General features: G+C 31.6%; 1 protein-coding gene across 2 annotated transcripts in view; it reads left to right on the top strand.

The window, feature by feature from the left end:
* The first annotated feature begins 1,440 nt into the window (after nt 1–1,440).
* Nup154 (nuclear pore complex protein Nup154) overlaps nt 1,441–27,386 on the top strand; it is a 206,138-nt gene continuing 180,192 nt past the window's right edge. The window contains exons 1-5 of one of the 2 annotated variants that reach the window (XM_085820338.1): nt 1,441–1,459; nt 2,206–2,363; nt 23,280–23,420; nt 24,357–24,453; nt 27,077–27,147. In XM_085820338.1, coding sequence (XP_085676464.1) covers nt 2,210–2,363; nt 23,280–23,420; nt 24,357–24,453; nt 27,077–27,147 — 463 coding nt within the window. In that variant the 5' untranslated portion in view covers nt 1,441–1,459; nt 2,206–2,209. Of the gene's footprint in view, nt 1,460–1,649; nt 1,968–2,205; nt 2,364–23,279; nt 23,421–24,356; nt 24,454–27,076; nt 27,148–27,386 lie in introns of those variants that run through there. The other variant, XM_085820337.1, reaches the window with a different exon arrangement.

The raw sequence follows: 27,386 nt of genomic DNA, 5'->3' as shown, positions 1-27,386 counted from the left end.
TTATCTGAATATTCCGTGGCAGGGTGTCTTTTGGATTTCTCATGTTGATAGTGAACAGTCAACAAGATATTTGAAGTTTCGAAGAAGCGAATTGTCCTTTTTCAATTTGATAGATGAGGCATTGCAGAGAAAAGATGCATTAAACTTTTTTAGAGAGTTGAAAACATTTACTGAAACACTTATTTAAAAATTTCGGAGCTATGTTTAGATACTGCCTCCAGCTTTCGTGATCGCAGCGCCAGTCCTGCGCTTGAGAAATTGTTCATTGAATCCACTGAGTCGTTACGGTTTCCAGACTATGGCTATTGAAAGCATTCAGCGTTTTGTTGGATTGATTGGCTATTGAAAGCATTCAATGTTTTGTCCCAAATATCTTGAGGCAGGGAGTATCTATATTCAAAACCTGTTCAACCCTGTAGAGGAGACATATGCGTGATAAAAATTCACCAGGTTTCCTACTTGGCGAAAGATGCAATGACGTTACAGAAACTTTAAGGTTTGCAAAGTATTTGAATGTAATCAATGAATATGCACGTTTACTGCTGTAGAAATAACATTTTGATGAATGAATTGTGTCATGGTGAATCCGTAAATGTTACTTCATTTTCTAAGGTAAAAAATTAACCATTTTAATGGAAAGAATTAAATGTTTCAGCAAAAGGAAAACTGACTATCTTTCCAAATGCAGTTGTGGCGCCCTCTATTTTTCAATTTTGATACTAATCTGAAAAACGCTAAAAAATGAAAGTGATATTCAGCAAATATTAGTAATAATATGATAATGTATGCCATTTTTTTAATTCAACAGAATTCCGACGATTCATTCTATGTAGCAGCAGACCTTTGCAGTACTTCACTGCACTTTTTTTTATGCGATAATACAGTGCTAAATTTGCTTATGGTAAAAAGAGTAGGCAGACATTCGTCAACGAACCATATTAACTAAGACTTAAAAGCTGAAGTATTAAGTTAATTTTAGGGATGTTGTGGAGTGAAGAAGGATGTAGTCTTGAGAATTGAGAAAAGTACATTAGGATGGTTTGAACATATATAGAAAATGAGCGAAAGAAGATACAGGAAACAAGTATGTACAAGACAAGTGTGGGAGGGAGAGTTGGAAGAGGGTCGATCTCAGCGAATGTATGTTGATTCGAATGAGGACCTTCTTAGTAAAAGCTAGCATAAGAGTACACTAATTAAGTAAATAAAAATATACCTACCTGTATAATTTAAATTTAAAAATGTGGCTCTCAAAATAGATTTGATTCGTTGAACTATTAATAACAATTGACTCCGTTGAATAATGAGTTTGCCGACCACTGCGTTAGAGCAACACCGACTATAACATGGATGTTCTTTTTTCCTTTCCAAGGACTCGGAGCGGTAACCATGGACTTGGTTATGGCCACTCCAAGGCCAACTAGATACCACTCTCGCTGCCTCTTTGAAGAAATTTAGTGTTAGTTTTATTCCCCTCTTTCTGCACTAAGTTTTCTAAGTACCGAACATGGTATTCTAACGACCTAAATAAAAGTAAATTTTACTCAAGAGCTTACATGACGTCCCTGAATTGAATAATGAATAACTTTTATTGGTACAAATTTTATGCTGTAATCGTAACTATTTAAAATTTTGATAACGTTTGGCAACACTGCGTGGTGTGGTTATTTCTTAATTCAAAATGTGTTAGTGGTTTCTTTACAAAGTTTGGTCCCATGTAAAGTTAATCTAAATTCTTACATAACGTATCTTGTATATTTAATTCTAAATTTCCTATTTTAAAAAATTCTCTTACTTTAAGTGATCATATTTCGCTTATTAGACTCACGATAATGATTTTTAAGTGATTTGATGGCTTGCCCTTTCTTGGTCACTACATTGTTTTCCTTGTGCATATAGTAATAAAAAGCATCGGAAGTTTCATGATGGGATTATTATAATGCTTGCGAATTTTAGTATAGTAAAAGGTAAAATTATGTATTTTATTCATTTAGAATAATTTATAAATTTATTAACTGTGGGAATCTTTCAAAAAGCCTTTTTGTTGTGGATTGCAGTGAATTAAGTTTGTAATGATAGTTTATAAATCTCATCTGCAGTATTAATTCGTGTATTACTTTCCTTTTATATTCCTAGAATATTATTTGTTGTAATTTTGTACATATATTTAATCTGCACAAGTTAAATTATTTTCTGTATAAATAGGAAAATGGCCATATCTTCAGTATTAGAGACTAGTACCATGCATTCTGCTAATGGAATGCAGAAAGAGGTGTTGGAATCATCAGCTAAGATGGTTGATGCTCAGATGCAGTATGACAATTCATATCCTGAAATGATTGAGAGTTTAAAAATGAATGGAGGTAAAATATTTTAGATTATGCATATGATAATTTAATCTAAATTTTATTTTTACAATAAATAGGATTTAAATATTGTTATCAAGATATTTTGTTTCATCTTTTTTATATTTTTTTTATTTAATATGTTTTTGAAATACGAAAGCTAGTTTATTCTGTGTATATTCCAAGAGAAAATTTTTATTAAAATGCCATTATTTTGTTGAACCTTAAGGAAATTAAATAGTTTTATGGTTGTAAGGGTGTTATCAGTTATAAATTTTTCTTTGTATGGAGAGGGTAAAATTTTAGAGATTTTGGCAGTTTTTTTATGTTAAGAATGATACTAAGAAGCAGTGTAACCAAGATTGCTGTCATCTAAAATAGTGCTGAAAGCGTATTTAAAAGAACAACCAAAGTACTCATCTCATGTGTTCTTGGCTATGTGTAATTATCAGCTTTGAATGACTGCAACACATATAATTCTTCGTTGATCTTTACATTATGGTAACTTGGCGTTTTTTTGGCGACCAACTCTCCTACAGCAACCCTCTATTTTTTTTTCCCGCCGCCATTTTGTCTTCACGAAGTAAAGACATGTTTCTTTTCTTTTTATCTACTGAACACTTCTTCCAACAATCTACTAGCCGAATTACACTTATGCTAGAAATTTTATCTAACAAAACTGCTTAATCATGACAAATATTCACTGCAAAATTGGGAAAAAGTGCACAATACCATACTCCTTGCGCGTTTTTCAAAATAACACATACACATAAACCATGTACACGCCGACTTATTTTTACTTAAAAAAACATCCCAGAATTGCACAAAAATGGCATTGCGCACACTCTTCACTATATCCATGTACACTGCTTTTTTCTCATAAATTAGAAAAATTTCACGAAAATACATGACAATTTTCTCAATCTTTAAACCCGGTAAAAAGAACATATATGAAATTACCTGATCGCGAAAAAGTATTTACCCTTTCCAAATATGAACATTTCCACATATAAAATAAATAAAATATCCAAAAACTTTTACCTCTAAATCATCTATTACATTATACACGTCACCAACGAATTCATACCGCAAGCATTACAAATACTTAGTATCAAATATTTAAATTATTTCCATGCACGTTTACTTCAACTTAAACGTATACCAAATTCCTACAAACATAAAACTCACAAAATAACTGTCATTTAATTAAAATATAATTAAATTCAAAAACACTACTTAAAATATAAATGAGCACATACATTAAATTAATACATACATAAATACCCATTTGGAATTCACTTTAGTTACGGCCATGGGATCCAAAAATTCACGAACACTGTTTCACACAACACAGAATAAAGCCAAATACAAAATTTTCAGATTTTTTCCCGGTTTCCCCCCTTTTCCCATTAAAGAACCGTAATTCGTCCATTAATATCACATGACATATCCCATGATCTCTCATTTCCCTCACACAAAATAATGCATAATCGGAACTGAGTACTGCTCACATTATTACCAATGTCCCAGGTAGTAACCTTTATCGCCTCCAAAATGTCGCCAAACTATCAGTTACCATATTGTAAAGATCAACCTTTAACGCTTTAATGTAAGTCATGTAGTCCCAGAATGGATGCTTCTCCTAATTTCCAAACTTTTGATGCAACTAAACTTTGCAAAATAAGAATAAAAAAATATTGTCCAGTGACTGTCAAAAAGGCTAGAATGATCTTTTCACAGCTTTTTACCCTGTTCTTAAGTTATCCATACGCAGTGAACTGCCCGCGGATATTCAATTCCTCCAATTTGCTACGCATTTGGCGATTTCTTGCCAAATCCAGCGTATTTAAATAACAATCTTTTTAAGCAGTGAAGCTGCAGTTGAAATTAATAGTTCATTATAGTGTAAAATGTAGGGCATGTTATTAATTGTCTTAATTTATGTTAAATATTTCACTATTATCTAAATGTGACGAATACTAATTTGATGATATTTAAAACTTGAAACCGGAAGAGCTAACAATGTGTTCCTTGCAGTTTTTGTCAAATTTTATTCCCCAAGACCGTTTGCTTAGTTAAAAGTAAAATATATATAAATTTGGAAAATCTGGTAGTAAGTTATTTTCTTTTAATTAAGATTTTATGCGACTTGTTACCAAAACAGTGAACGAGGGGAAATTTTTTATTTTTATTTTTTAAAGACGTTAATTTGATTTTAATTTGCGATTGTATAAAAAACTCTGACAATATTTTATAGCAGACATTATGAAAATTATATCCTATATTAATTGTTAGAAAAATATTAAAGCTTTAGGTTGATCTTTACATTATTCTAACTTGGCATTTTTTTGGTGAAAATTTGGCGACCAACTCTCCTACAGCAACCCTCTATTTTTTTTTCCCGCCGCCATTTTGTCTTCACGAAGTAAAGACATGTTTCTTTTCTTTTTATCTACTGAACACTTCTTCCAACAATCTACTAGCCGAATTACACTTATGCTAGAAATTTTATCTAACAAAACTGCTTAATCATGACAAATATTCACTGCAAAATTGGGAAAAAGTGCACAATACCACACTCCTTGCGCGTTTTTCAAAATAACACATACACATAAACCATGTACACGCCGACTTATTTTTACTTAAAAAAACATCCCAGAATTGCACAAAAATGGCATTGCGCACACTCTTCACTATATTCATGTACACTGCTTTTTTCTCATAAATTAGAAAAATTTCACGAAAATACATGACAACATTCTCAATCTTTAAACCCGGTAAAAAGAACATATATGAAATTACCTGATCGCGAAAAAGTATTTACCCTTTCCAAATATGAACATTTCCACATATAAAATAAATAAAATATCCAAAAACTTTTACCTCTAAATCATCTATTACATTATACACGTCACCAACGAATTCATACCGCAAGCATTACAAATACTTAGTATCAAATATTTAAATTATTTCCATGCACGTTTACTTCAACTTAAACGTATACCAAATTCCTACAAACATAAAATTCACAAAATAACTATCATTTAATTAAAATATCACTAAACCATGTACACGTTGACTTATTTTTACTTAAAAAACATCCCAGAATTGCACAAAAATGGCATTGCGCACACTCTTCACTATATCCATGTACACTGCTTTTTTCTCATAAATTAGAAAAATTTCACGAAAATACATGACAATTTTCTCAATCTTTAAACCCGGTAAAAAGAACATATATGAAATTACCTGATCGCGAAAAAGTATTTACCCTTTCCAAATATGAACATTTCCACATATAAAATAAATAAAATGTCCAAAAACTTTTACTTTTAAATCATCTATTACATTATACACGTCACCAACGAATTCATACCGCAAGCATTACAAATACTTAGTATCAAATATTTAAATTATTTCCATGCACGTTTACTTCAACTTAAACGTATACCAAATTCCTACAAACATAAAATTCACAAAATAAGTATCATTTAATTAAAATATAATTAAATTCAAAAACACTACTTAAAATATAAATGAGCACATACATTAAATTAATAAAAATTACCTTACAATCCTAATTACTTTAAACTAAATCATTGCTAATAACAATTTTCCCAACAATACCAAATTCCTTTACTTCCACCTTACATTTAGAACAATGCATAAAAATAATATCCTCAAATAATTTAAAATACTAACTTACCTAATCTTCTTCAGAATCTTGATTACGTGTCCGATAAACTTTTCTTTAGTTACGGCCATGGGATCCAAAAATTCACGAACACTGTTTCACACAACACAGAATAAACCAAATACTAAATTTCCAGATTTTTTCCCGATTTCCCCCCTTTTCCGATTAAAGAACCATAATTCGTCCATTAATATCACATGACATATCCCATGATCTCTCATTTCCCTCACACAAAATAATGCGTAATCGGAACTGAGTACTGCTCACATTATTACCAAAGTCCCATGTAGTAACCTTTATCGCCTCCAGAATGTCGCCAAACTACCAGTTACCATATTGTAAAGATCAACCAAGCTTTAAAATTGTGAAACAAACATAAAAATTAAGAATCAAATAATCTTATACCAATTAATTAATCATATACCAATTAATTCCACTAATCAATTAAAATTATAACATTAGAAATATCTTATATTGGTTACAACAAAACGCAAATATTAATAAGAACTAAAAAAAGTATAAAAAAATTAAATTCTTAAGTGCATTTATTGCTTTTAAGACATTTGCCGTGTTAAACGACAGTTTGCTTGTATTTTAAAATTAAAATATTTATCCTTTGACGAATGAAATGTCTATGCGTGATGGGGCGTGAAAGATGGGTCTTTTGCTTCGCGCAAAAGAATATATTGCTTTTATATCTTTCAATTTATAAAAAGCAGACTGATTCAGCTCACTGAGAATCTGCGAATTATATGTGAATGACTGTATAACAGGGTTGGTAGCGGTCTTTATAAGTGCTTATAAGTCCTTATATTTGAAAATAAATTATAAAGGCCCTTATAGGTGCTTACTTTTCCTTTAAAGCCCTTATTTTTTTTGTTTTTAGTGCTTTTTTTTTTTTTAATGAACCCCCCCCCCCATCCGCTCCTTCAAGTTACACTCGACTGTCCGAATATTCGCCAATTTCCAAGTATGCGGGTTAGTTAAGCTTTCTGTTAAAGATGATTGCATGAAGAAAATTTCTGTCTTCTGATTTCAGAAATGTTCCTCTTTTTTACTTAAATTACTTTACTTGTAATATCTGTTAAGAGAAAACTGTTATACAATTAAAATTTAGAAAATGTTCAGAATTTAGATTTAAATTATTTAAATATCATTATGAGTGGAAAAATAAATTGTATTTATTATTAGGTTCCAAGCGAATATAATAAATATGCCTTATTATTATTTATTTTCTCTATTTTGAACTGAAATTTCATCATTAAATCTTGTAATATAGTTTAGTTCTTCATAGTTTTTTTTTTCCACTCATTGTAAACTAGCTCTGTAAATTGAACTATTATTTAAAATTAACCCCCCCAAAAAAGTAATTATTTTCCATGGTTGCAGTAATGCTTATTCTCTCTTAATAAGCACTTCATTTCTCATATTTTAAATTACAAGTCTAATTTTTAAGGTTATGCAGTCGTGTATGATGTAATTAGGCAGGTGCTTATTTTTTTTCTTAAAATATGCTTGAAAAGTGCTTATAGGTGCTTATTTTTTTAACCAAAATGTGGCTATGAACCCTGTATAAGTTAGAGAAAAAACCATACATTTCTTTTGAGGTATAAAAACAACAAGCATATTAAATGAAAAAAAATCTGGTTATTTCTTTCCTTAGATGGAATCATCTGCAAGTCAAGCGCATTAATGATAGAGTTGCTTAAGCCTTGAAACACTGGTAGTATGTAGCAAGTTGGTTGTAATGGATTTTGTAAACTCTGAACTGCATAGAAGTCCTTCAGTGTGTTGTATAAAAAAAGGTTCTGTACCCTTATAAATTCCCCATTCTCTAGACAGAAACCCTTGTTACCATAGTTACTCTACCATAGTTAATTTAATTGATCAGTACTTCCGTATTGGTTAGGTTAGGTGATTTGAATATAGCAAAGCACACAAGAGATATCCGACTAAGGGGTGAGATGCATTTCGTGGAAGACTTTCTAAAGGAAACAAGCTTGTATTCACGTTACACATGGGAAAACCACCAAAACCGACCATGACTACAGCCTGTTCACTTGCACTCAAACAATTCAACGATTTAAGCACTCCTACTGGTGCGACACTTCTATATTATATTTTTCTAAGGGATTTGTTAGCTTGTATAACAGTTATAATGTTATTTATAACTGTTTATAGGTCTGCCTTTTTTTTTCCCTTAAAAACTGCTGTTGCATTTTTAATTTGTGGCCTTGGAAAGGGCTTTTTCTTTTTAAACTGAGGTATTCAATCCCACAAAGATTATAACAAGTAACAATATTGTTGTCGTATTTATTACGAAAATGCCCTCTCATAATTGACAAAAACATTCATTACGATAATCTTAGTGGTACTGTTTATTCAGGTTTATAAGGTTTTATGAGGTTGAAAATTATACACATATGTCGAAGATGAAGGAGATACCATAGCAATTGCATTTTTCGGTACTTTTCCGTTTCGCCGGCGCAAATCTCGCCAACTAGACTTTATTGGCGAAAACACACAGTATACACATAAAATGTTGACAAATTTTAGTACTGAGAATTTTTTATTTTGAAGCGATAAATATTTTAATGTCGTTTAAAATTTTGCAAAAAAGCCAATAAATAAAGACAATAAATTTGTGAAAAGACATGAATTTAAGAATTTATTATGCTTTCATCGTACAACATCCTGATTCGCTGGTTCATATCACGTAACCCCAAGTGATCTCATCTCACGTAAACTACAAAACAAAAATCTAATTCTCTCAGTAATTATCTACATTAATTTCAAGTTAAATCTTTATTTGAAATACAAGTTTAAATGCACGAATTATTTCAGTTCGTACAAATAGCTTACTTAAAAATTAAAACGCAGTGCTTTACTTCGCTAGTGCATTCTCATTAGAATTGATAAATTTAACCCTTGACTTTGCTTTTTCTATATTTTTGCCATCGGACGAATTGTGTTATTGCATCCTAATTGACTTAATTACCGCCCGCGAATAGCCTTAGGGCATAAAATTGAGCTATCTGGTAAAAATTCTATGTAATTGTATGTCAGTATTGAAAGAAACAATCAATCTGATAAGAAATGGCTGCGACTTGTTTTGAAAATGTAGAAGTTAAAGGTTACCAGCGATGATATTTCGTTTGCATCGGTTGTACCATTACTGGCGACTTTATCGCTTGTGCCGGCAAAACGGAAAAGTACCCTTTTTTCTCCTCCTGGTCAGTGAATGAATGCTCTAAGTGCTTTTCTCGTCAAGAGTGGGGTGAGGTTGGGGTTGCTGGAATTTGCAGTTCCGCCAGTAATGCCAAAAAAAGGGATGTCATCCTGCTGGTCATTGAATGATTGACACGATTTAGCAAATTTTTAAACAAAAAGCTGGACGCAATGTAATCTATCGTTTCACACAATTTTTCCTTTTGTTTTCTTTCTTCAACAGTATTCATATATCACAGCATAAATTTTACAATATTACTTCTCGAAATGGTAGAACTATATTCTATGGCGAACGCATACACTTTCTACTACAGTCAAAAGTCTTTAATCCGGACCTCAAAGCTACAAACTTTCTGTGCATGCGTCAACGCATGCACATAATATCTTTATGCATGTGCATATGTGTCTACGCATGCGCATAATATGTTTACGCATGCGCGTTTAATGTATAACGGACGATATAAGCTAAGCTAAAATTATCTAATTATCTATTTGAGTTAATGTTGCAGATAATCTTCTAATTGGATCCGGCTTATTATTTTTTGCAGACTGTTAGAGCAATTTTATAAAAGTAAGCTTGAACTTTCAATTATGTCAAAAAGAATTTCCGATTCTGGAGCTATCAAAGGATCTACAAAGCGAAAGCATGTTTCGATATCCATCAAACAAAAAGTGAAATTGCTGCAAAAAATGGATAAAGGCATATCCTTTGATTCTCTAACCATTCCGAAATATGTTTATCAATTTCGCGCTGCCCTGTGGGGGGGGGGTGTCGACGCGGTGCGCAGTGAACTGGAAGTTGATCTGTCAACATTATCCTTATCTTCAGGGCAGACGTTTTTATTTTATTCGGCTTATAATTCCTTATTAAATGTAGTATTTCATCTCGATGTACTCCGTCTTTGATATGATTTAAACCAAACTCCTCGTCATAATAAATATCACGAAAACACATCAAATAGTTTTCTGGTTGCAATTTTCTAATTTCGACTACGCGTAATGTATGCTTTACGCATGCGCACGTTGAAAAAATGTTTAATAAAGTAAACAAATAAATATTAAGGTTTTTTTGATACCCTTTAGATCATAATTGCTCTTTATTTCATAAATTATGGTTTCATATTTTTAATTTTATAATTTCTGCATGCCATCTTACCAGATTTAAACTGATGATCCAGAAAAACCGATAATCTGGAATCGCCGGAGTCCCGACGAGTCCGGATTAAAGACTTTTGACTGTATATCCAGTGTTCTGAGCTTAGGTTGACCTGAAGTATAGGACTACCAATCATTTCACTCTTTTTCACACACGTACCTATATACAGTTCTCTATACAAATTCCTTCAGTAAATCACAATTATCTTTGAACAGGCTTTTCCTCATTCATAGCCAAATTTGTTCCAGCTTCATACACTCACAAATAAGAAAAAATGATACTATTATGGGAGAAAGTGTAGAATCTCCAACTGTTTGGCACGTTTTTAAGAATTGCTTAAACTCGGTATCCATATACACACTATTTTAACTTTAAAAAACATCCCAGAATTGCACCATTGGGCACTCCCTTGACTTTATCCATGTACACATCGAATTATTTTCATATAAAAAGTCAAGGAAAATTGACAAAAATCCAATTCTTCTTACTCTTGTAAAAAGTGTTAAATAAATGAATGGGCAGTTCTGCACTTTATCCAGTTTCGGGAGGCCATTGGTGATAGTTAAATTTTTTTAGCCACATCAAACAGCAAATGCAGAATGAGGCAAAAATCAAACCTAAATCTAAATCTTGAGATGTTAATTTATTGAGGAGGCATAAAATTTTGGTACAGCTTTAGTATTAGTCCTTTCTGGTGGGTTTTTGGGAGCGATAAATGAAAAATTATGATAACCCAGTTATTGATATTGATGTTAATCTTGAATACCCAGCTAATGCCGTCATTTCTGTCCACATAACTTTAACTAATTTGATAGGTTATCAGAGCTTTGATGGCGGGAGGGATAAATTGCAAGTTTTTTTTTATTAAAGTTACTTTTTTCTTAGGAAAGTAGAATATAAAAACAAAAATTTAAAATATCATTTTTAAAAAAGCAAAAATTTGATAGTTCAAGACTGATGCTTTTAATATTACATCAATGATTCTTGATACTTTTCTAAATGTCAACTCTGCTTATAACTTATAATTAAAAACATTCTTTTTTCTTTGTTTCTTTTATTCTAGCTAATTTTTATTTCCCTATGGTTATTGTAAAAGGGCAAATAAAATATAGGGATCTGCATTTAAGAAAAGAGTACAGTATTTATGAATAGAAAATAAATATATATGCTGGTTAGTAGAGGAAGGAAGCTTTCAAAAAGGACTTTTTAAGAGAAACTGGCCCAGATTCACGTTGCATGTAAGGAAAATGACACTCTCCCGTACAGCCAGCCTGAACTACCAGTGTTCAGTGGCTTATCACTCATCACTAGCTATAAAGGTGAACAACAACACTTTTTTCAAGAATAAATCCATTTTATCAGTGTTGTTCATTTATATAGCTACTTTTGCATATGATTTCAGTTAATTCCTTTGAATATCTCAAAGCAACTTTATCTGCACTGGCAGATTCACCAACAATATGACATTGTGACAGTCAGTTTGTTGCTTTAATTGGAAACATCTTCCATGACTTGCTGTGAAATTTCCACTAGTTCTCTTCCCTTCATTTTCTATATCAACAGTAGTCTTTAAGTCATTGTAAAGACTTAATGCTTTGGCTTCAGTTTCCATTTTTGATGTGGAACTCCTTTTCAATTTCAATCTTTGATCCATATGAATAACAGCCACTCCATGTTTAATATTTGAGTGCTTCCGATTTTAATCACTACTACTTATAAATGAAAAGCTGAGTTTATAGACAAGTTCATCATTATTAAAGCTTACAAATTTCCACTGCTGATGCTTGCACATTAAGGACAGCATTTGTGGTCATACTGAACTACAATCAGAATGATGTCTTTCACGTGTTACATCCTTAACCGCCGCGGAAAACGTACAAGATTCATTCCCCAGTGCCACAGTTTTTCACACAGGCTCACGTAGTTATGCATTGTATTAGGGGGAAAATAAGTGCAAGTTTTACTTTCTAAAAACTGTTTACTTTCACAAAATAAAGAATAAAAGAAAAAAATGAATGTACAAAATTTAATGTTTTGAGTAAAAGTATAATAAAAAGATGTAAGTATAATAAAAATGATGTTTTTATAATAAAAAAGATCCCTAAAATGGAGTTTCGATCAATTCATTTTTAGACCATCAAAGTGTAATATCAGGTTTCAGTGTTATACCTTGTGAAGTCAGTATGTCTAAAAAAACATGGTACTTTTCCATTTTGCCGACGCAGGCGATAAAGTCTCCAATAATGGTACAACTGATGCCAAACGGAATATCCTCGCTGGTAATCTTTTACGCCTCATTTTCAAAACAAGTAGCAGCCATTTCTTATCAGATTGGTTGTTTCTTTCAATACCGGCATACAATTACGTATAATTTTTTCCAGATAGTTCAATTTTATGCCCTAAGGCCATTCGCGGTAAGTAAGTCAATTAGGATGCAATCACACCGCTCACCCGAAGGTGAAAATAGAGAAAAGGCAAAATCAATGGTTAAATTCATCAATTCTCATGAGAATGCCCTAGCGAAGTAAAGCATTACGGTTTTACATAACTTCTGAGTAAGCTATTCGTACGAATTAAAATAATTCTTCTATTTAAACTTGTATTCCAAATTAAGATTTAACTTGAAATTAATGTAGATAATTAATTACTGAGAGAATTAGATTTTTGTAGCCTAGTTTACGTGAGATAACTTGCGGTCACATGATACAAAGCGGCGAATCAGGATGTTGAATCATGAAAGCATAGTAAATTCTTGAACTAATCTCTTTTTACAAATTTATTGTCTTTATTTATTGGTTTTTTACAAAATTTTAAACAATATTAAAATGTTTATGCCTTCAAAATAAAAAATTCTTAGAACTAACATTTGTTAAAATGTTTTATGTGTATACTGTATGTTGTCACCAATACAGTCTGCTTGGCGAGATTTGCACGGGCGAAACGGAAAAGTACCAAAAACATATATTTTCTTCTGAACTGGTTGAATGCCACAATTTTGTTCTTGATTTTTTGTTTGCAAGGTGTTGCTTCATATACTCGTCTACAAAACGGTTAGTTTCAGTAACAATATGAAGCACGAGCAGTTCATCAAAAAATGATTCAAAAAAGATAAAATGGGTTTGAAACATCCATTATATCTTTTTTTATTCCTGTAACCTACTACAAAAAGTAAATGAAAACAGAAGACACAGAATAAAAAAAAAATACGTTTTACTCAAGCAACATCAGCCAATACCACGCAATCATTACCTTCACTGCTTTAGACACACCCCTCTCTCCAATTTTTCCCCACACTTCTCTGAAATAGTATCCTCCTTCGCATACTTTGCCAAGGTCATTTTGATGTTGCATTCCAAAGCTTCGCGAATAATTTTACGGGTAGCAGCGCAAAGTAAATGATAGTAGTTTAGAAGGGCGTATAAATACGCCCGTGGCAGTTAATGCATCGGCTGAGCAAAGCGTATATATACACCAACGGCAGTTAAGGGGTTAAGAATTTGAATTCTGACAGCTGTCTATTGTGAAACAGATAAAAGTCAATGTGGGGCATGTCTTGTCTGTGCTTCTCCCCCCCCTTCAGCAACAACTATCAGAACACAAAAACGAATGGCCCAAGCATTGGTACACTGCTCAAAAAAAAAAAAAAAAAAAGCGACAGTGCTATATCTCCCGTTCTACTGGGCCGATTGACAAAATTTAAACTGCGTTTTTCATGTCTCGAGAGCGCGACTTAGGATATATATTAGATTTATATATAGCATTATTCTAACATAGGTATTTTGACACAAAATCGGACTTTTTCTGAAATAACATACCAATTTTTTTCCGTATTTCGATTCTACGGCACAAATTATGCCAGAATACCAAGTTTTGTAAAAATCGTACGAGTAGTTTTTAAAATATTAGCTCTCAAAATTTTAGCTCCTCAATGTTAATTAAATTTGGCAAATATTTATTAATATCTCTTTTTTTTTTATTAAACTTTTTTGATTTTTTCTCTCACATTTCGAAAGTTAGGTTCATTCCAAATAAAATTTACCCATTTTTTGTGTTTTATTTTAAAATTTCTATTTTTAAATAATTTTTATAAATTTTTCGAAAAAAATTTTGTATTATAACCTATAACATTTTTACAATCATCATAAAGTAGGTGTATTTTTAAGCATATCTGCAAAAAATTAGACTTTTTTTATTCAAAATTTTCTAAGCTATACACGAATTTACATATTTTCACGTTTTGAAATTTGGCATCTTTTTTTTTTTTGAGCGATAATAATGCCAAATATGGTCTATGGATTTTTGTTACAGTGAATTGCCACAGCTATTTTTAACCTTAAATTTCAAGTAAAATTTTACGGAGAATTAATTATATGACATTTTTTCCTTTAATGATGCATAATAAATATTTATTAATACTATATGAAAAGCTATTTTTTTAGATTATAGATGATATTATTCAAATTTTTAACTATTTCTTTAAAAATTTCTCTCTATCTTTTTTTTTTTTTTTTTTTTTTTTTTTTTATAAGAGTAAATTTTTGTAAGAGTAAATTTTTACCATCAGCATTTTATAGTCTGCTACTTTACTTCGTTTAAATCGAATTGTCTAAAACTGAGAATTTTTGTTTGATGTTTATTTAAATTTAAGACATTAACTGCATAATTTATTTCTAAACAAACTGTTGCTTTTGAAGTGGCAAAAAGAGCGGCTGATACTATCATCCATATTTTTAAAGCACAGTATATTTTTATAGAAACATAAGGTTTAGAATAATCATTTTTATAAAAGTCAAATTATGATATAAACATATAACCCTCTAGAGACTGAATTAATGGAAGTTCAATGGTTATGTAGAAATAATCTGCAGCTACTTAATGGCTGGATAAGTGGTTAAGTAAGAATAATTATATAAACGACACCCAACATTCTGGATTCAATTAACAACGAGGATACGATGTATATTAAATGAATTTAAGAAGTTTTAAAACATAAAAAATCAACTCATTTTTTATCTTAAAATGTATTTTCGTGCGTAGCGTATTTTCATTATATCTTTAAAATTCTAATTTAGAATGTAATTGTCAAGAACTGAATTCTAATCATCAATAATATAATAAGTAATTTTTACGGTTATTCATAATCCTTCTTATAAAGTAATTGCAAATATTTAAAAAAACTTTCGGTCTGAATGCAAATATTTTTCTATGCAAATATTTTAAATTTTATATTAATCAAGATTGCACACGATATTATTTATTTGCACTTCAATTCTTACCGTCAGTTCTAGTAGAAATTACAAATCAATTATATTTAATTAAGGATTGGATTGGATTATTTAATTATGGCAAAGAACACGGGGGGCTATCTGCCTAAAGGGAGGGATGCCTTCGTGGACTTTCTAAAGGAAGCTGGCTCGTATACACGTTACACACGGGGAAAACCACGAAAACGCCCATGCGGCCAGCCTGTTTGCGGGATTCGAACCTCGGACCAAACTACCCGTGTTCAGCGTCTTTACCGCTCGGCCGCTGGTGGGCTATTTAATTAAGGAATGACCATCTAAGTTTACAAACAGCGTACCGTAACAGCAATTCAATTATTGGCGCCGTATCTTTCATGTTACTCCCAATTAGCAAGCTACATGATTTTTAATGAGTATTCGGGTTTTGCTAGTAACTTCACTTGGAAATCACGCTTAAACTAGGTTAGTTGGTTATTTGAACATAGAAAGAACATGGGAGCTATTTGATTAAGATGCTTTCATAGAGAACCTTTGTAAAGAGAACCTAGAAAACTACGAAAACCAACCATGCAGCCTGGGTTAGACTTCGCAACAAACAATTAGTATTTAACAATCTTCAAATGCTAGGCAACTGGTGAGGCTCCAATTTAATATTTTATTTGTAAATATTTAAAATATTGTTGTATTCTTAGATACAAAAATCAGAATTTAAGTTTTGTTAACTCGTTAGTAAACTACCATGCCGTAGTGGAAATGAATATTCAATTTCTTTTGCAATAATTGTATTCACTTAATATTCTTGGAATATGAGCTAAAGAAGGAACATTCTCGGAAGATTAAAGAAGTGTTTAAATCCAGTGATATTAGGTTTGTCTTACAAGCTCAGGATCAAAACGATTCTGCAATTGCCCGAGTAGTTGACTTGTAAATGGCTGTGAATTAAGCAGATGACTTTTAATCGTACGTTTTCAGTCAGAAAATGTATTCCAAATGTTTTGTATTGCATGACAATGCATCTTTTCATTATTCAATAACCAGTCGGAGAACCACTTGTGTTCCGAAAATAAGTATGTGTACTCAATCGTCCCGCATGTTCTTCAAATTTGTCTTGTGATTTTTTTTCTTTCCCCAAAACTAAAATTGCCTCTCAAAGGAAAGTTTTTTAACATTGAAGAGACAAAAGAAGTATGAAATCTACTTTTAGAGGCATTTCAAAAACAGATCTCTACAAGCCTTCTCTTCAACTACATGTTGTGCAGTCAAACAAAAAGTTGCATCAGCGTAAATTCTATAATCTATTTTTATTACACTCTGATTACTTTATTAACATGCAGTGAATATATACTAAATCTTTTACTTCAGCTTAAGTAATTCGGAATTTTTGACGGAATTGTTATCGGAACTAGGACTTAAAAGACAAGTCAAATTAAATATTTCGATAACCCAATAAATTCAAGGTTGAAGTTTCAATAATTTATTTTCGGACGGAGGGAGAATTTTTTCAATTTTGGTCCATTATCCTAAGTACATTTGCTTCGATTCTTTATTTTCTCATAAAAGCGAAAAATTTATGCATGGTATACGTATAACGCATAGATTCAAATTAAAATTTAATAATATACAGAGTGGTTATAATTAAAGTTCCACATTGAAATGGTCATAAAAGGAAAACTACTGGATCAAATGTTATCAAACTTGGAAATCGTGTAAAGGAGGTGATGGGAATTTATTTTCCGTGAAAAAAGGAAGTTCAAAACCTCACCACCAGGGGGCAAATGGCGCTGTATGCAATATTGTTAAACAAAATATGGGTCAGAATCTAACTTAACCTTTTGTTACACGTGTTGAATATCTTGTATACCCTTAAGAAACTTTGAAGTAGGCAAATTACCATTTAAAGGCGTTAAATTCGATAAAAGTTGAGTGCGCCATCCGTGTAAGTGAGAAATTTTGTCCGTGAAAACCATGAATTAGCGATTAGAAAATATGAGATCGCAAATCACTCGCACAAGTGCGTTCCATCTGCAAATCGTTTCCTTACAGATCGCTAATTTGTAATTTTTGAAGCCTGAATTCGGCGCTGAAACATGAAGATACTGATTCAAAACGCTTTCAATTGATTTGGGCCAAAGAAATTCCTCATTTTATCTATCTAGTTCCATTGCATTCTCCTACTGCATTCGATTGCATAGCAGTCATTCCACACCGTTTAGTGTTGAATGACAGCTAGTTTTATAACTGAACCATTTTTCTCTGAAGAGCAGTCGACAGCTGGACCACTGTGATTGCAGCTCACTTATAGTCAATGTTAACCCGCGGGAAAGCGCATGGGGTGTATCATACCCCAACCCTACATAAAAGTGGAATATTCCTAACTTGTGAAACTGAAATTCTGTGCTGCTTTCAGTAGCTGAGTTTCTAGTTGTGGTTGACTTTCAGAACCGCTTTTTCTTTGTCTGTGTGTTTCAGAAAAAGATTTATCGGTATTTTGTTGGAACTGGGGTATGACATACCCCATGTGCCTGTCCGCGTAAGTGTTTTTCTGACTGAATATTTAGTTCAGAAATTAATTTCTAGAGTATAACAGTAAATAATTCTACTCGCAAGTGATTTTAAAGTACTTGACATTAAATTCTTAAAAATTTTAACTGCATTATGGTAAAAAGAATGACTCCCTATGTACTGGAGATGCAACGCCTGTGAGATTTATTAGAAATATTTGAGAGCGATGAAGACTGCATTGCATTTCGGAAACTGAAGAGTAAACTAGGAATATTTTCTACACTGTTTTGGTTTCGAAAAAGATAAAACATTAAAATATTAATTCCTGATGTTCCTAAAAAAGGAAAAACTGTTCTTATGCTTTCAACATTATATAACGATCATACTATAGATGATACTATTAGAGAAAATAAAAAGAAGAAGAAGTTTCGACGAAGAATTAAAACGAATACATAAAATTCGAAACAGCTAAGTTTGAAAGATGCGATGCATTTTTTGCCCTCACGCCAAGGACAGAAGAACGTGAATGAAATGTTTAAAATGTGAAAACATTGTGTGTCAAGAACACAAGAATGTATTTCGTTCAAAGTGTGAAGAAATAAAATGAGCATTGTGTATTGTACACAATGAAACTTAGAGGCATGATGTTTATTTTTCATTATTTTCATTTATCTTAATTTTAACTCTAAGATTATTTTGGAAATTAATTTTTTGAAACACAATTTTTATTCACGTTTTTATAATACACAAGAACAAGAAAAACAGCTTTAAAACTAAATAAAACTACTTTTATCGTATTTTAAATATTGGGGTAGGTGATACCCCACGCGCCCACTCTAGTAACTTTTCTTGGTGCGACTTCCGCCCGGTTAAAATGTTTCGTGATACATAATGTGGTAATGTGGCATTTTAGATACTATGATTTTTATGCAGGGCTTCGCCCCACCTCACGTGTGTCGCAAAGTTACTTAGGCAATATTTAAGGAATGAACGACTTATAGGCCAACACTTCCCCTCTTCCCACCAGACCTCAACCTCTGTGACTTTTGGCTATGGGGTTATCTCAAAAGCACAGTTTATGGTGATAATCTAAACAATTTGGCAGAAATGAAAAATGTGATACACTGACATGTCCATAACATTCCTCCTGATATGCTAAGAGCTGCTGTTGAGAATGCAGTAACAGGATTTAACTTGCTTTCGGAAAATGCTGGACGCTACATTGAACATGCTTTGTAACACGCTTCGGAAAATATTAAACACATTTTAAACAGATGTTTTCGTGTCTTATTTCATTTAACAATATTGTATACAGCGCCATTTTCCCCTGGGGGTGAGTTTTTGTTGGAAAATATAGCTTATTTTTAAACCTTTTACTGCATCATCTCTCCTCCTTGAAATGTTTATTTAGTTTAGTCCTTATTTTAATGTAATATAGTAGTTACTTCTACTTCTTTTTCTTGCTGCCACTGTTTGCATTGAGAACGGACTGTTTCAACCTAATTAAGATGCAAAAACGAAACATGATGTTACGTCATCTGAAAAGCCGATTCGTGCCGATAGCTGATTGTTTGCCGTGAGATGATGTCATTCCTACTTCTGCTATAAGTATCTCGCGTCGCTCTGGCTCAACCCTTCTAGTTCCTGTTTTCCTGGCACGTGAGTGAGCGGTTTCCAGCCCCTTCAAAAGGATGCATGCAGTCCGGTGAATAAAGTGCCTTGGTTCCAGTTTGCGGGATGGCTGTTCCAGAATAAAGTTCTTCGGTTCCAGAGGCTACCATGTGAGTGACTGCCGTGGGCGGCATCCATGTTCTTCAATGAAGGCGGAATTAAAATACATGAGCGGCGATTCCTTGTGCAAACGGGGTTAGGCCTGTTTTAAGTGCTTTCAAGAACTTCATTTAAATTTTCAGGTGTTTTTCTTGATCATTGATCATGGACTTATTGAATGTGTAGCCAGCTTCAATTTTAGGCCGCATAATTACTGTTTAGGACTTTTTTTTTTATATAGAATGCCAGTGTTTTGGAGACCAGGTAAAAATATTGTTTGATGAATGATGATTATATTATATTTTTCCTAAGACTGATATTGTTGACATTTATTTTCTGTGTTTTTATTCTTTATTATATTGTTAATAAATTGGTTAAGTTCAAAATCTTTTATTGTCTTCAATGCCTGCACAACATATCTCAGGGAGCTTTTATTGCTACTACTGCTAAATGTTTAATTTCTTTAAACTTTGCTTTAGCATCAAAAACGCCTATGCGCATGCGTTAACGCGGCGCATGCGCAGAATGATAATACCTTTGAGGCCGGATTATGGGTGTCCGAATTAACGACTTTTGACTGTATTTCATATTACTAGAGAAATAAAATTAGCAACTTTTTCTATACATTCTAAATGATTTAATGTTTTTAGAATAAAAGAAATCTTTAATTAAATCCAAAAGTTCTAAAATGAAAAGAAAATGTGTTGAAGAAAGAAACTGAATACATAATGAGAAACAAATTATTCTTCAAAGATATATACAGTTATTATTATGTAAATTACCCAATTGTATATAATTTCTGTCTTTACTATAATTTCCAATTTCTGTTTCCTCATCAGAATGCAAATCATTTAGACAAATTTTAAGCTGAGGTTTTTGGAGTGTAAGACAGTGTGTATTTGTTTCTGACCTCCACTTGCTCGGTGTATTAGTTCCTGCCAGCTCCGATAATTTGTAATTATTTGTCTTTGTATTATTGCTGCCGACATTTGAATTTGTTATGACGATAGAGTTACCACTAGTCCACATTTCTAGTTTGAATTTGACTGTTCTTGTTTAATTACATCACCACAAGCTGCAATTGATTTTGTTAGCATAAGAACATGCCTGTTCTAAGTTCTTTTTAAAATGTGAGGCTTTTAATAATGAAAAAATTAAGAGGCTTATTTAAACCTTTGACTTTGTAGTTACTTTCAGACATAGCAATAATTTGCTTCATATCTTTCGGGGTGGGGGTTGTTTGGACTATTTAACTGCTACCAGATGAAGTGAACCCTCATAGGTATGAAGCACGCAGAAACTAGCGAGAACAGTGGTTTGCGTATTGAAACAAATATCTGATTGTTAGAAAAGGTGCTTGAAGAGAAGGAAATAATAAATTAGCCAAACTGTCTGAGAAGACCCAAATGTCTCTCTTCAAATTTAAAAGATGCATAAATATTTTGTTGAGTGGTGTTACTACAAAACATAAATGTTTTGTGGCTTTTAATAAGTAATTGTCCTAATATAGTTTAAGAATCAATGTCATAAATTACATGTATTTTAAATTGTGATACTGCTTTTTTAAGAAATATTGTTAAGAAATAAATAAATGTTATTAGTGGCCATGTAAATCCATAATGACTAAGGTTATCTAACTACTTAATTGAGCTATTTATAAATAACTGCTTACTCTCAAAATTTATCTCTGCACATTAAAACGAGTTATTGCCTTTCATTAATCCTTGCCGTGGTCACAAGATCAAACACAAAAATGTAAAAATTGATGTAAAACTTATTCTTCGCATGTAGTGAGACTTAAAATAAAACAGAACAACTTATTACCTTTGGTTCTTTAGTGGCTTATTGGAGAACCTTAAAGTTAACTGGGTTGCAGCCCCTGGAACTCTACACGAAGCTACGACATTAACTGTGTCAGAGAGAGACCAACTAACTGTCAAAACTTGCCAGCCGGGTCTCCATCAGGCCTTTCAGGCTTGTTCTGATCAGCAGGTCTCTCTCTATGCAAGCAGCAGGGGTGACAACAGGCAGTCTTTTGTTATGAATCATACTGATTATAATTTTACTTCTGATTTTCACCTATGCCGCTTGACATAAAAATTTACCTGCTATTTACTAAACCTCTAGATTGAGCAAAAATGTGACAAAACGAGACAAACAAAATCAAAATAAAACTAACTGTTAGTAAAATGTAAAATAAAATGTCATTTATCTTATTTCAAATTTGCACAACTATTATAAGTGTAAAATATTGAATGCTATTTGATAAATTTCATAAATTTTATTTTATTTTCAAACTTACCAGTAATTATGTTAATTAAGTTATGTTTTATAATAATGCATCCTAATTACGGATCTATTTTATTTTTTGGATGGTATTACAAAAGTGAAGTTTAGACTACAGTTTAGTGTACAAAAGTGAAGTTAGACTAATATTTTTAACTGAATTAATTCAGCTCCCATTTTGCTCATAGGTCCTTAATTTGTTTTATTAATGGACCTTAAAAGTACTTAATTTCCATGTGCAGAAATGTGTACGAACCCTAAAAAAGTAATATACAGTTAGTTAAAAGTGTCTAAGACAGGGGTTCTTAACCGGTGGTACGCAAGAGAAAAATAGGTGGTAAGCAAAGTATTTTTAACTATTAAATTCAAAAATTCAAACCCATATATCCTGATTGAGTTTTTACTCTAACACTCGTCAATTTATGAGATCTGAGCTTTGTTCAAGAGTGGTGGTGGTAGTAGTACTTTGTAGTGGTGGTATTAAAGGTTTTCAATTTTTGTTTATATAGTTTTTGTTAGTCAAAAGTTTGAGAACCACTAGTCTAAGATGAGATTCCCAATGCATATTCTCATGTGTGTCATTTTGCCATGCATTCTTGGTAGTTAATATGAACTGACAAAAATATTTTAGTGAAGCATCAGCAGATCACAAATATATCAACTATTAATTTTTTATTGGTTCCTTTCTCATGGTAGTAAGTTTATGTTGTTTAGAAAAGCAATCTTAGTTGCATTTCATTGAAAAATTATTTTGAACAAGACACTGCATTTGAGCACATGTTTACTTGAAAATTTGGTGCAGATATAACAAGCATCTTAAAGGCATTTTGAAGCATTTAATTTCTGATTGTATCATCTGGAAACTAAAAAATATGAATGTATGCTTCTGATTTTAATTATATTGAATAATACTGGAAATTAAATTTGTATGTGTAATATATTTTAGCATGATATGCATAAATAAAATTAACCAAACTATTAATACAAAATTGATTATTATGAGAAAAAAAAAAAAAAAAAAAAAAAGGTCATTGTAAGAATTTTAATCTTTACAGCTACTCTGCCAACAGTGAGTGGTTTAAATGACCAAGATTATCCTGGGGTATCTGAACTGAGTATAAGTCTTCATTCACTAGCACAGCTGAATTTGCTGAAACGAATTCCATTGCCATCTGAACTAGTTGAGCAGTTTGGCCGTATCCTTTTTTGGTAATAATAAATTTGTAGATTTGTAGCAATATCACCTGCTTAGAGGGAAGAAATAATACTTTTAGAACCTGGAAGACTTAAAGCCCACTTAGTCCTCCTATAAAAATCAAAGGTAAATATGCAAGGAAACAAAAGCCTGCTGATCCTATCATATTCAGTGGAAAACTGGGAAGATAGATTAAACTGAAACAGAAAACTGCATGATTATTTACATATATAGCATTGGCAAATATTGTAATATTTCCTTGTTAAAGCAGCCACTATGTAAATTTTTGGTGATTTTTGAAATTTGCATGTAATAGATTGAGTGATAAAATTTGTCAGTTTTGTGACTAAGCTTGGTAGTTGCTGTAATAAGAAAGTACCAGTATTTTTAATAATTAGTCAATATTTTTTCAGTAGAATTGTGATTTTTCAATATTATTTGAAAATTGCTTACAATCTTTTATGATTTTGGCTATGGTCAAGAATAAATTAAAATTATTCTCATAGTACGGAAAAGAGCATCCTGTGTAAAGTATAATTCACACCACAAGCACCATCACAAAATAGACTGTGCTTGTAATGCAAGGTACCACAATTATGAAAAATTTTTTTATTTGATTTATAGTAAAGAACCTCTTACTTTATAGAATTAAATATATTACCGTTCATTCCTTGAAACATTAGAGATATAAAGATTATATTATGTATTTGATGCAAAATTATGTGTTGGAACATTTTGTACATGAAAATGGTTCTTTTAAATTAAAAAGATTTTAATTTTTTCATATTTAATAAATATTATCTAACCATTTATAAATTCTTTTCTGAATGCTGGTAACAACTTAAGTGCGCTTTTAAAATGATGATAAATTTGATGTGTTTAATTTTTAAACAAACTATGTGTAGGAAGTAAGTGATTGAATCTTTAATGATATCAGTTATGCAGAGCAATTGTCAGATGGGACTATTTCCAGAGGTTGGCCGGGCATGGCTAACAATTGACAGCAATATATTTCTTTGGTCTTTTCATGATGGGTAAGTTAATTTTTCTATCAATTACATGTTATTTTATAAATTAAAATGAACTTTTCAAAAATATGTGGTAAAAGCCAGGGTACTCTTCTGTTATAGGGACTGGATTCAGAGAAGTATGTATGTATGTATGTAGCACGTGTGTACGAATGTATATGTGTCTGCGTATGCATGCACATACATGCATACCTACATGTATACAAGCATACACAAATACATATATTTATACATACATTTCATAATCTGGTCCTGGAAACAGAAGAGTATTGAAGCCAGTTGTTTTTTAATAGGAAAGTCGGAGTTTTGATTTTTTTACTATTAAATTGAATACCGTCAAAAGTCGTTAATTCGGACACCCATAATCCGGACCTCAAAGCTAAAAACTTTCTGTGCATGCGCCACGTTGACACATGTGCATAGGCGTTTACGCGTGCACGTAAGACCTTTTACGACTGCGCATATGCATGTGCGCAAGCGCAGAATACGTTTTCGTGTGCGCGTTTTATGTATAACGGACGGTATAATCTAAAATTATCTAATTATCTATTTCAGTTAATGTTGATGATTGCGTTGTTCCTTAATCTTAGAATTGGATCCGGCTTATTTTTTGCAGACTGTAAGAGCAATACTATAAAAGTAAACTTAAACTTTCGATTATGTCAAATAGAATTTCCGATTCTTTAGCTCCCAAAGGATCGTACAAAACGAAAGTATGTTTCGATGTCCATCAAACAAAAAGTGGAATTGCTGCAAAAAATGGATAAAGACATGAAGAACTTACAGAGAGGTTAGTGAAAATGAAAAAATTTCGATTGACTGTATTCTCGGCACAGCAATTAACGGGACTTGAACAGCGGAACTTTGTAACTGAACAAGAAATTATGTCTGTTTATAGAATTAAAGAGAAAATATTATCACATAAAACGAAGCAACTTAAACAACTTACATTGAAAGAAATGTTTAATAAAGTAAACAAATAAATATTAAGCTTTTTTTTTGTACATTTTGATACCCTTTAGATCATAATTGTTCTTTATTTCATAAATTACGGTTTCATATTTTTAATTTTAGAATTTCTGCATGCCATCTTACGAGATTTAAACTGATGATCTATAATCCAGAAAATTCAATAATCCCGAATCGCCGAAGTCCCGACGAGTCCGGATTAACGACTTTTGACTGTATTGCATATTAATTACTACAAGAAACTTCATTAGTCTTCATTGCCTCGGAATCCAGGATTTAGGCACCTCTCAGTCATGCTATAAATTCTCATAACCTGCTTTTTGCTCATGAAAGCAAGGAAAAGAAAAATTTGAGGATTTGGAAAGACCTCTGGAATGAAGAGACTTAACTAGGATTGCTTGGTTGACATTAGCGAAATTTAAATGGTGAAATTAATGCTGGAAACTTTGGATGACATTTTGGATACTGGGAATTTTGGTTCCCTATTTATTTTGATAATGCAGATTTCTAATAATAATAATAATAATAGTTGTTCCAAATCTTCTTGGAGATAACTATTCCAAACTATGACAGTTTTAATGCCATGTTCAATTATTAGCAAATTATAATTATTAACTCCTGACCCCAAAAGACTATTATTAATTTCTTGTTCCAGTAATAAATAAACTGGTTGTTGTAAATGCAATCTAGCTTCCTTTGAATCAGTTTCTTGCTTTTATTCTTATTATCATATAATTTTAATTTTTGTATTTACTTAGCACATTTCCTTTAGTGATTCTAGGCCACTACTTGCCATTTTTTTTATGTTACAAATACTAGAAACATTAAACAAATATCAAATGCAGACCATAACAAAGTTAGAATAAGCCTGAGCAGGTAAATCTGTGCTTTCAACAAGGACTTAGACATTTATTGGGAAATTATCATCATATGGTGTCACCTATCAAAATTTTTAATAGCAGTTAATATGCAAGAGTTTTAATTTATCTTCTATCTTAGATCTAAGAATTGTGAACTGGTTCCTGCATATATCAGATTATTGATACATGAGGATCATTTGAAAGTCTTGATTTGATATTCATTAACACATTGATTATAGTAAATTAATAACTTAATTTTCAAATTTAGCTTTTTATTTATATTTTAAGTGATTTATCCCAAAGTAAAGGTATTCCTATTTAATTAGGAAACTGTTGCTTGTAATAATTAGTAAGGCACTAGTAGAATTATAAAATGGGTATATTTCTGTTAATGGGGTGTCATTTAATACAAAACATAAATGTTGGCAATAAATCTAGCTGGATGATGGCATCTGTAATGATTCATAAAGCTTAATGAAAAAATGAACTTGTAATAATAATAATAATCTGTCATATAATATAATGTATATATTATTTAAGATGCACAATGTTGAAGCTGTGTACGACACCAAATTTGTGCAATTCTCTTGATGTTTTTTTAAGTGAAAATAGATTGCTATGTACATGGGAAGAACAATACTTTTCTTTGTATACAAGTTAAGCATACATTTTATTATATTTTATTTTTTGCTAGAATTTAAAAAAAAAAAGTCATAACTGAGTATTCAAAAGTTTTATATAATTTTGTTTCTACTTTTTTAAAAGTAAAAATTAATATGTATTAAAAATTTTTTTTTTAGAAGTGACCTGGCTTATTATGATGGTCTTAAAGAAACTATTTTATGTGTGGGTCTTGTAAAACCCAAGCCAGGTAATTTTTTTAATGTACAATTATGTGATAATAAGTCTTTTTCTTATATTATCTCTTATTCTAAAAAAAAATTACAACATTGTGAGAATTATATATGTTTGATTACCAACTTGTGTTTCTGGCTTTGCATGCACGTTACATGTTAGTTACTTACCAGTACTAATATTTGTAATTATTTGGATTTACATTCTCTCATTGCTGACAGTTTGGTTTTGATGTTCTGGTAGAGTTATTGAGTC

The sequence above is a fragment of the Stegodyphus dumicola genome, chromosome 7 (assembly GCF_044657685.1).
Source record: "Stegodyphus dumicola isolate Sdum_Otavi_A_Nest chromosome 7, ASM4465768v1".
Classification (NCBI taxonomy): Eukaryota; Metazoa; Arthropoda; class Arachnida; order Araneae; family Eresidae; genus Stegodyphus; species Stegodyphus dumicola.
The sequence above is the reverse complement of the archived record's forward strand: the minus strand, read 5'-3'. Positions and strand labels throughout refer to the sequence as shown.